Source organism: Auxenochlorella protothecoides, assembly GCF_000733215.1.
Source record: "Auxenochlorella protothecoides strain 0710 unplaced genomic scaffold scaffold101, whole genome shotgun sequence".
NCBI classification, from domain to species: Eukaryota; Viridiplantae; Chlorophyta; class Trebouxiophyceae; order Chlorellales; family Chlorellaceae; genus Auxenochlorella; species Auxenochlorella protothecoides.
In genome coordinates, this window is record NW_011934437.1 from 1 (window position 1) to 10,146 (window position 10,146).

General features: G+C 68.6%; 5 protein-coding genes across 5 annotated transcripts in view; 3 read left to right on the forward strand and 2 right to left on the reverse strand.

Moving 5' to 3' along the window:
- Window positions 1-79: 79 nt before the first annotated feature.
- Window positions 80-2,521, forward strand: F751_0265 (Copper-transporting ATPase 1; the record flags this gene model as incomplete). The annotated part of the gene is made up of 1 exon (XM_011403256.1): window positions 80-2,521. One exon carries the CDS (start codon window positions 80-82, stop codon window positions 2,519-2,521), a length of 2,442 nt encoding a protein of 813 aa, XP_011401558.1.
- A 374-nt stretch (window positions 2,522-2,895) lies between these two features.
- F751_0266 (Putative lactoylglutathione lyase) lies at window positions 2,896-4,608 on the forward strand (the record flags this gene model as incomplete). The annotated part of the gene is made up of 4 exons (XM_011403257.1): window positions 2,896-2,945; window positions 3,197-3,792; window positions 4,073-4,236; window positions 4,480-4,608. 4 exons carry the CDS (start codon window positions 2,896-2,898, stop codon window positions 4,606-4,608), a joined length of 939 nt encoding a protein of 312 aa, XP_011401559.1.
- Window positions 4,074-4,799, reverse strand: F751_0267 (hypothetical protein; the record flags this gene model as incomplete). Its single annotated transcript, XM_011403258.1, has 2 exons — window positions 4,074-4,230; window positions 4,474-4,799. The coding sequence occupies 2 exons, from the start codon at window positions 4,797-4,799 to the stop codon at window positions 4,074-4,076; spliced, it is 483 nt and encodes a 160-aa protein (XP_011401560.1).
- Window positions 4,800-5,077: 278 nt separating this feature from the next.
- On the reverse strand, window positions 5,078-8,501 carry F751_0268 (Putative SET domain-containing protein L678; the record flags this gene model as incomplete). Its single annotated transcript, XM_011403259.1, has 8 exons — window positions 5,078-5,188; window positions 5,761-5,874; window positions 6,022-6,360; window positions 6,813-6,896; window positions 7,080-7,180; window positions 7,492-7,747; window positions 7,907-8,135; window positions 8,464-8,501. 8 exons carry the CDS (start codon window positions 8,499-8,501, stop codon window positions 5,078-5,080), a joined length of 1,272 nt encoding a protein of 423 aa, XP_011401561.1.
- A 1,019-nt stretch (window positions 8,502-9,520) lies between these two features.
- The window catches only part of F751_0269 (putative granule-bound starch synthase 1, chloroplastic/amyloplastic), a gene marked incomplete at both ends in the record, with an annotated part of 3,103 nt that continues 2,477 nt past the window's right edge, over window positions 9,521-10,146 (forward strand). The window contains 2 exons of the mRNA XM_011403260.1: window positions 9,521-9,618; window positions 9,780-10,098. Coding sequence (XP_011401562.1) covers window positions 9,521-9,618; window positions 9,780-10,098 — 417 coding nt within the window. The remainder of the gene's footprint in view (window positions 9,619-9,779; window positions 10,099-10,146) is intronic.

The following is a 10,146-nucleotide window of genomic DNA, read 5'->3' on the forward strand; positions in this document are numbered from 1 at the left end:
CGGCGCGCGCGAGGCGGAGCGCTGGCGCCGCGCTTTCCTGCGCGCCGCCGCGCTCACCGCGCCCGTCTTCGCCGTGGCCATGGTCCTGCCCCACCTGGCCTGCATGGCTTGGCTGTATCAAACTCAACTGGCGGGCTTCCCCGCGGACCAGGTGCTCAAGTGGGCGCTGGCCACGCCAGTGCAGTTCGGCTGCGGCGCGCGGTTCCACGTGGGAGCCCTGCGCGCACTGGCGCGCCGCGCCGCCAACATGGACGTGCTGGTGTCGCTGGGCACCAACGCGGCCTACTTCTACTCCCTGCTCTCCATCCTGCACCACCACGCCGCCTCCCACCACCAGACCCTGGCCTACAAGCCCACCGACTTTTTCGAGACCGCCGCCATGCTCATCACCCTGGTGCTGTTTGGCAAGTACCTGGAGGCGGGGGCCAAGGCGCAGACGGGCGCGGCCCTGGCCGCGCTGTGCGCGCTGGCCCCCGCCACTGCCATCCTGATCGAGGGGGGCGGCGACGAGGGCGAGCAGCATGCAGACGGGTGGGTTGCCCCCGACGCCCCGGGCACGCGCCCCGAGCCCGCCGCCGCCGACCCCTCCCCCTCCACGACGGAGCGTGAGATAGACTGCGCCCTGGTGCACGTCGGCGACCTGCTCAAGGTGCTGCCCGGCGCCCGCGTGCCCGCCGACGGCGTGGTGGCGAGCGGGGCCGGGCACGTGGACGAGAGCCTGCTGACGGGCGAGGCGGCGCCCGTGGCCAAATCCCCCGGCGACGCCGTGGTGGGCGGCAGCCTGAACCTGCGCGGGACGCTGCGCGTGCGCGCGACGCGCGTGGGCGCCGACTCCGCGCTCTCCCAGATCGTGCGCCTGGTGGAGGGCGCGCAGCTGGCCAAGGCGCCCATCCAGGCCCTGGCCGACCGCGTGTCAGCGGTGTTCGTCCCCATCGTCGTGGTCCTGGCCTCGATCACGTTCGGCGTCTGGTATGCGGCCGGGCGCGGCGGCTGGTACCCGGCCGCCTGGCTGCCGGAGGGGCACACGCCCCTGCTCTTCGCCCTCCTTTTCGGCATCGCCGTCCTGGTCATCGCCTGCCCCTGCGCGCTGGGACTGGCCACGCCCACCGCGGTCATGGTCGGCACGGGCGTCGGCGCGGCGCACGGGATCCTGATCAAGGGGGGCGACGCGCTGGAGCGCGCCGCGGGCGTCACCCACGTCGCCTTTGACAAGACAGGGACGCTGACCGCGGGGCGGCCACGCGCCGTGGACGTCGCCGTCTTCGCGCCGGGCGTGGCCGCCTCGGACGCCGCCCTGCTGGCCGCCGCGCTGGAGCAGGAGAGCGAGCACCCGCTGGCGGGCGCGGTGCTAGCGCTGGCCGCCGGCCTGCTGGCCGCGGAGAAGGGCGGCGGGGGAGCGGGGGCGGAGGATCGCGACGGGGCGAAGCCAATCGCGCTGGCCTGCCCCGCGCCGCCCGCCGCCGCCGCCGCCGCCGGTGCGGGCCTGCCCCACCAGCGCATGCAGGGCCTGGCGGGGCGCGTGCCCGTCGTGCACGATTTTCGTGCTTTCCCTGGCGAGGGCGTCAGCGGCCGCGTGCCGCTGTACCGGGACGCTGGTGGTGCGCAGGCGGACGCCGCCGGCAGCACCAGGCCCTGGACGACGGCGCGCGGCGGCGGCAACGCGCTGCGCCTCACGTCACAGCACAGGTCCTGGTTCGCCGCGCCCGACCGCCTGCGCTCTGCCGCGGGCGCCTCGGGAGCAAGCGAGCTGGAGGTCGCGGTGGGCAGCGCACGCTTCCTTGAGCAGCGCGGCGTGGAGGTCGCGGGGGACGGCGCGGCGGACGCCTATGTCCGCGCCGCGCAGGCGCGCGGCTGCACCGTCATCCTGGTGGCCGCGGGCGCCGCGCTGCTGGCGGCCGTGGCGGTGGCCGACCCGGTGAGGCCCGAGGCGCACGGCGTGGTGGCGGCGTTGCGCGCCGCCGGCGTCGGCTGCACGCTGCTGACCGGGGACAACTGGCGCACCGCACGCGCCGTGGCAAGCCAGCTGGGCCTGGACCACATCGTGGCCGAGGTGCTGCCAGCGGGGAAGGTGGCCGCGCTGCGCGCGCTGCAGGCCGCCCCCGGCGCGGTGGTGGCCATGGTCGGCGACGGCGTGAACGACGCGCCTGCGCTGGCCGCCGCCGACGTGGGCGTCGCGGTTGGCTCCGGCGCCGACGTCGCCGTGGAGGCGGCCGACCTCGTGCTCGTGCGCAGCGACCTGGAGGACGTGCTGGGCGCGCTGGGCCTCGCGCGCGCCACGCTGCGCCGCATCCGGTGGAACTACGCCTTCGCGTTGGGGTACAACGCGCTGGCCATCCCCGCCGCCGCGGGCGCGCTCTACCCGTTCTTCCGCGTCCAGCTGCCGCCCTGGGTGGCGGGGGCCTGCATGGCCCTCTCCTCCGTCTCCGTCGTCTGCTCCAGCCTCATGCTGCGGCGACACGTGCCGCGGCGCCGCGTCCTGCGCGACGTCCTCGTCGTCAAGGGGCGGGAGGAGGCGGCCTGAGCGTGCGCTCGGTGTCGCCCCCCCTTGATGATCCACTTCCCTGTGCTCTTCATGCCTTGGTGTCGGCCGTCGTTATGCACCCCCCCCTCTTCTTGTTCCTCCCTGTACGTCCTCATGTCATGCTGGATGATATGCTCCCGTTGCACGCGCGAGCGAGCTCGATGTAACACCCCGGTACTCGCCTGGTTGATTCCATGCATGTGTCTCCAGTGAGAGAGGAAGCTGCGCGGCACGTCGCACGCATGCTTAAATTAACCCTTGCCCCCTTACATGCACCTTGCGCCCCCCATCGAAACAGTAAGCTGCACTGTCGGTTGTATTCACACACCAAGCACATAAACCATCCCTAGTCCGAGCATAGGGCCGTGGGCAGCATGCCCATCGTTGGACAGAACCTGCAGGAGACCACGCCACAGGACACACGGTGCGGGTGCATGGGTGGCATGCGCGCATGGATATGTGTGATGCACGGCGCAAACCAGTGTGATTTTGAATACGTCGATGAACAGGGGGGGGGGTTCTTCGTGCCCCACGCGGGATGGACGGGGAATGTCCACGCCGATCCCCCGGAGGGGATGCCCATGACGACGACTCGCATGTCGGGCCTGCCAGGCGCTGCGCGGCGAGCCCCGGATTCCAAGCCAGACACTCCCTCCCCCCCCCACACTCTCGCAGGGACCCAGCGTCCTGGCCATCCGTTGACAGTCGGCGCCTCCTGCGCGTGGCCCTGCACGTGCGCCAGCTGCAGGACGCCACCCGCTTCTACAACGAGATCCTGGGCCTGCTGCTGGTGGCCCCCCTGGACGTTCCCGGGGCCCCCATCCAGCGGGCCCTCCTGTCCTCCGACCTCTCCCCCTCCGCCTTTGGCCTGGAGCTGCTGGCGGGGGGGCCCGCGCTGGAGGCCCTGGCGGGGTCCTGGTCCGGCCACTTCATGCTGACGGTGCCGGACCGCGGCGCCTGCCTGGCCAAGCTGCGCGGCCTGGGGCTGGAGCGCTGCATCCTGAGCGAGGAGGCGGCGGTGATCCCGGTGCGCAACCCAGCCCCCGCCGGCTCCCAGACGCTGCAGGACATCGTGGCCGCAGTGGCTGACCTCGACGGCTACACCTGGCGCCTGGTGGAGGGCGCGGAGCGCGCCGCGGGTGGCGCTGGCGCGGGCCAGGACGATCGGATGGTGGCACTGGCGGCCCACGTCCCTGACCTGGGCGTGGCGCTGGCCTGGGTCTCGTCGGTGCTGGGCATGCCCACGCTGCACCAGTACCAGAGCTCTTCGGGTGCGTGCGGTTGGTTGGGAGGTTTTGCGCAGATGTCTCTTGGTTGACCGACTTTGGGAGGAGTGGGAGGGGGGTGGCTGGGGGGCCATCAATTGCAGCTGGCTGGGCCAGGACAATGCGTCCTTTGGGTGAAGATGGGGCTGCTGGGGGGCAGGGGGTGGCAGCTGCGGTGCACGGTGCTGTGCCATTATGTCTGTGGGGGCAGCATGCTTGTCCGGTGTGCATTCCAGGCCTACACAAACAGCCCTGGAGACCAAGAAATCCACATCCACGACCGCAGGCTACGCCACGGCGCTGGTGGGCTTCCCCCACGCCCAGCATGCCGGCTCAACGGGGCCCGCCCTGGAGCTCATCCAGGGCGACACGGCGGCACAGGCGGAGAGCGGGCTGGCGCACCTTGTCATCTCCACCTCGGACCTCCAGAAGACGGTGCAGCACCTGCAGGTGTGCTGGTTGGAGAGGAAGGAGTGGGTTATGCAGCTGTCACGGGAATGCTCATGCGGATGCTGAGTTGCAGGCGAGCAGTACCTCTCATGCTGCTGTGATGAAGCTAGGTTACTGGCTGCCCAGGGCAGCCCAGCTGGGAACCCCCAGGCACAATGGCATCTCTCCGTGATACAAGAATGGCTGTCTCAGGAAGTCAGTGCCAAACGCAGACCCCCCCCATTACTGTGCAACCACATGCAGCTGCTTCGACAGAGCGTCGAGGCGGTCCAGCTCGGTGCAATGGACGACCCCACCGGCCTCGTCAGCGCCGCCCGCATCAACGGACCTGGCAATCTCCGCTTCTGCTTCGTCCAGGCAGACGCCGCGTGACAAAACCCTGCAGGTGCCCAGCCTTCCACGTGACATGTAGGATGTCTTCCACTGACATAGCTTTTGAGTATGGAGGACTGATTGGGGCTGATACCTAGAATAGCATGAGAATATCCTGCAGGGATCATGACAGGCCAAGCACTGTGTGTGGACTGACTCGATTGGTGCCTTGCAATTTCTTGGGATAGCATTTTGGTATACCAGTGGGAGAGGAGGAATTCATTTTCGCTGCAGCATCTGTTATGACGTCCACGCCCAGCCACTCTGCAGCGACGGTGGTAGGATGATGGATGGCAGAGGGCATGGGCTTCACAGACGCTCCTGCTGCTTCCGTGTCGTACGTTCTCAAAGGGGAACCTGCAGCAGTTGGGCAAAATTCTTTGCCAGGCAGTAGCCTGGGGATATCTGGGCGGCAGCCCCAGCGATCCACGCTCCTCGCCACAGCATCCGCTCTCGCACACGCCAGCGCTCACTCCTCAGGCCCCAGCATCATCTTGCGGAGGAAGACCAGTTCGCTGTGTGCCAGCTTGTATTTGCGGTCAAACTGTTTCCTCACCACACTGCTGTTGGCGTGGGTGGCCTGCACGCCGTCAGGGAGGAGGGTTGGCTTGATTTGGCCAGCACCAATGAGACTGTGGCTCCATCAACCTGGGTGAGTAGCAGGCATGCATCGACTGCCTTGAGAAGGCCTGTCTGACAGTGCTCACCCCCCGCTCCCTCCCATACTTCACCTTGTGGTGGGCTGCCTCAACCAGAGCGCCCAGGTATGTGAGTTGCGTGAGAGTGGGCCGGTCCACGATCTGAGAGGAGAGAAACAGAGCCTGGTTGATGCTAGCCCCAGTGCAGGTGAAGCATCCCATGTAGGCATCCTCCGGCGAGTAGCAGCGATTGGGAGTCAAGCACCTCGCGAAAAGGTCCCTTCCCCCTTTCCTCCCAGCTCCACGCGTACCGAACGCTCGGCCTCCCAGAGCTGGAGGGCGAGGTTGAACACCGTGACAGTCTCCCCCCTCTGGATCTGCAGGGGTTTGAGGGGTAGAACCTCTGGAGCCATGTGCCTGTCAGATGCCCTCCAGTTAGCAGTCGGTCCAGCACCCCCACATCAAGAGCAACATGCTGCAAGCACCCCAGCCCCCGGCTGCGCCCGCCCCTCACATTGATGTTCAGCAGGGGCGTCAGCGCGTCAATCACCCTGGCGTGGAGGGGGTGCAGCCTCCCCGCCAGCCCAGCGCACAGGACCCGCAGGATCTGCTCCGACTGCGAGTAGGCCTGCGCATGCGAAGGAGTGGTCCGAGGATTGAGTTCTTGCTGTCACTCGAGAGTGACCAAAGGAATTGAGCGCCGGGGTCCACTGGCAGTGAGGCAGCAGGGCCCAAGGCCTATGATGCACTTTGAGTTCCCTCTGCATCCCCGAACCTTCCCCCCCCCGTCCACCTTCATGTTGTGCAGCATGAGCCCCTGCTGCCAGAGAAGGTCGGCGCGCTGCACCAGCTGCTGGGGCCCCAGGCCCTGCTCCGCGACCCCGGGGGCCACGCTGCCACAGCCGCAGCACTTCCACCACTTTCCCGGGAAGGTCAGGGGCGGTGGGGCGTGGTGGTGGTGGGAGTGGTCGCCGTGCCCGCCGCAGCACTGGCTGTGGTCTGCCGCCTGCGCCTCGGCTGCAGGCGGGGAGTCGGCCGCGCCGGGCCGAGGGGTGCTGGGCACAGACTCGTGGCCCGCCACGGGGGTCTCCTCGCCCGCAGGCATCCCTTCCTCCTCCACGTAGCCCGCTCCCGCGGCGCTGGCCCCTGGCGCGGCGCCGGCGGCGGCGCCGCCGCCGCCCGTCGCCTTCCTGCCCTTGTGCTTGCCGCCCCCCCGCCCCAAGCGGGCTGCGTGCGGCCCCGCCGCTCGCCGCTCGCGCTCGCACGCCTGGGCCTCGTACTCCGCCGCCGCGCTTTCCTGGTTGGCCGCCTCGACCAGCACATCGCGGCGGCAGGCCAGGCACCACACACCCTGCGCAAGGGGTCATGTGCCCGTGCAATTGAACCGGCAAGGAAGCTCTCCGGTCTGCACACGGGCTTCCGCGGCGGAGGTCGATCGCAGGTCGCGCACTGCCTGCTCGCACGGCTCCTGACGAGGGCTACCACCTCCTGGCCTCGGTTGACGAGCACAGTCCCCTCGTTTTGGTAAGCTGTGCAGTCAGCCCCTGCAGCCAACACGCAACGCACCTCCAGGAACCGGTCGCTGGAGGTGGCCAGGGGCGACACGCACCGCGTGCAGGCGCATGACACCCCGCGCTCCATCGCCAGGGTCTGCATCGTGCGGAGGTTTGGAGGCGCGTGACGTCGCGGAGGGGCTCGCGTGCAGGCTGAGGGGGCGACTGGCACGGAGGGGGCCGCGCCTCCAGACCATTGGGTCGGCGCCTCGCCGCACCGGTCCAGTCCACCCCACCCCACCAGCAGCAGCGTCGCTGCATGCCTCTGACTGCATCGCACCTGCTTCCTGACGCTGCGCGGCTCATACAGGGGGGCAAAGGAGAGCGTCAGGGGCTCGCCGGCCTTGATGGGGGTCACAGTCCGGACATACACGGTATCGCCTGGGAGGCAGGGGAAGGGGGGGGGGGAGGGGGGCGAAGGTGAGCGCAGTGAGCTGGCCCCCGGTTCTTCTGCGTCGCAGGTGCTCGCAATCCATTTCGGCAGGGCACCTGCAGAGCCCTGAGGGGCGCGCACACCGCAGGCGTGAAGCAGCCAAGCTGTGTGAGCGCCATGTCCTCCTTTCTCATGGTTTTGCTCGATCCCATGCCCTTCCCCTGCCGTCGCCGCACGCCCCCTTCCGGCGCAACCCCGATGCCAAGGGACGGGCGGATCGTGCCTGGCCCCCCCTCTCGCCTCCCCCCCCCTCCGTCACCTGCCGCTATCCAGATGCAGTTTGGCATGCAGGAGTGGGAGAAGGAGGCCAGGCCCGGGAACAGGGCCAGCCCGGCCTCGGTAGAGGGCCCCGTGCCCACAAGGTTGGTCGCCAGCATGGCCGCCCGGGCCTGCAGCTCCGGCAGCGTGCCGGGCGCGGCGTAGCCCGCCAGCTTCCCGCCAGCCGCCAGCGCCGCCAGCTCGGCGTGCACCGCCCGCAGCGCGGGGCCCAGGGCCCCACGCCAGGGCGCGGGGCGCTTGTCCCAGGAGGAGTGCAGGCAGGCCACATCCGCGGGCCCGCAGGCCACCACCAGCGGGGGCGGGGGCGGGGCGCCCGCGCCGGGCTCGGCCGGCGCGGGGCCTGGGGCCGGCGCGGCGGGGGCCCCTGTACACCCGTCCAAGTCCAGCAGGGCCACGAGGTGGAGCAGCTCGGGGTCCACACCGTGCTCCCTGGAAATGTCGGCCAGGCCGCGACGCAGCGGCAGCAGGTGACCATCGCGAAGGAGGCGCGGCGCAGCGCATGCCCGGCTGCAGTAGCGGGGCAGCAGCGGGTTGGAGGTGCCGTCCTCGGCGCCGCCGGGGCCCTTCTGGGCTTTTGCGGGCATCATGGGCTCCAGGCAGGCATGGCACACGTGGCTAGCAGTCCTGTGTGGAGGGGATACCGGGGGGGAGGAGACTGGGAGGGAGGGGCCCGCACATTTGGTGGTCAGCAATGAAGAATCAGAGGGGTCCAGGAGGGACGGCACTGGGCTTGTATTGGAGGGGTGACTTCCTTGCGTGATCACATGCGCAGTAAACAGCAAACAGAAGGCAAGATGGACCATGTGGTCGTACAGCTGCCTCGTGTCTTGATCATCGATCTGTGTGCCACCATGTGTGAGAGCACCCTGGAGCCCAAGCTTGCCATCCATGCACCTCACGCAGCCACGAGGCCATCACCAGGTGCCCCTCCAAAACCACATCTGCATCGCACCCTGAGCGTGGGATCAGCAGCAAAGCCCTCTCCTGCATGACGAGGCAGCCTGCAGGGAGGTCGGTGTCGGCGACGGCTGTGCGCCCCACGGCACGCCCACCGTGCCCGGGAGTCCAGGGCAGGGCATCCTGGACAGCGGCCACGGAGGGCAGGGTCTGCTGCTGCTTGGACGCCTGGTGCGGGGTTTGGTGGGGGCGGTCATGGCCATCAGGTTTGTAGAGACCCGGGAGAAGCCCGGTGCGTGATCAGCAGCAGGTTTGGATGGCTCGTTAAAATCCGCCAAATGTCTCAAAGCAAGTCAATCGGTGTCTTTGGAGGAATCACGCATGTGTCTTGTGTTGTTTGCTCGAGTTCATTACATCCCCGTCCCGCTCAGGAGTGAGTCACCAGCCGGCCGGGACTCCACCTTGGATTTCGCCGGGCTCTTTGGGTTTGGCGATGAGGTGCGCACCATGCTGCCTGTGTCAGTCGGAATACGGGGTTCAATGTGTTGAACTTTGGTATCCACGAGAATTGATGACAGGGTGATTCTCCGTGCTGGCCCTCGTGCCGGGGTGCAGTCAGTAATCCTTCGGCCTGCCACGCCACCGACCCGCACCTGTGCCGTACCCAGATCCCCAGAGACGGAATCTAGAATTTCAATATCGGCGCAGTATGATTTCGATAGGAGAGCTTCCACATCCTCCTCGTGAGAAGGCTTTGCTTTCTGTACGCATTGTGTGATGACGTGGCCGACTCGGCAACTGTGGACCGCCCAGCATGGTTCATCGCGCGCTAGCCATGATGCGCCCAAAACCCCTGCCCCAGCCGGCGCCTGGCCTCACACTGCTGAGTACCCCTGCCTGTTGTAGCTCAGGATAAAGAATCTGCATGCGCGACGCCGGCTCGCGCTGCACGACGGACGGGGTTTGTCCCACCAGGTCTCGCAACCCCCGCCAAGCATGGTCCTGATCGCGGCATGTCGCCCTGCCTCTCGGCCGCACGACTTCCCAGCCTGAGACCCTTGCCAGCCTGCACCAGGGCGGGACCAGGGGCTTTGCCGAGCCCCGTCCCGAGCATGAGGGTGATCTTTGTTACCACAGAGGTGGCGCCCTGGAGCAAGGTTGGGGGCCTGGCGGACGTCATGGGGGCGCTGCCCCCAGCCCTTGCAGCCAGGTGGGATGGAGTGGGTGGCCTGGTTCGGGCTGGCCATCCTGGCAAGTCTCAGGAACCCTGGCTTGGGCCAGTGCCGGAGTGCTTGTGGTTCAGCGGCAGGGCGGCCGCCGCCGGTCCATCGCGCTTGCCTGACCCCCCTTACCCTCCACACCCCCGTGCAGGGGCCATCAGGTGATGACCGTGTCCCCGCGGTATCAGGCAGCGGAGGATGTGCTGCCCACCGACCTCAGCGTCCCGCTGGACCTCCCCGCCCCCGAGGAGCGTGGCCCCGACGAGGGCGATGAGGAGGCCGATGAGGCCCTGGATACAACGGCGCGCCTGTTCCTGGCCCGGCAGGACGGCGTGGACCACGTCTTCGTGGACCACCCGCTCTTCCTGGCCGGCGGCGACATCTACAGCTGCGGCCCCTCCCTGGGGGTGACCACCTACATGGAGGCGGGGCAGGGCGCGGCCGCCGCGTCCCTGGACCTGCGGTACAGTGTGCTGTGTCAGGCCGCCCTCGCCGCCCCGCTCCTGCTCTGGGCGGCG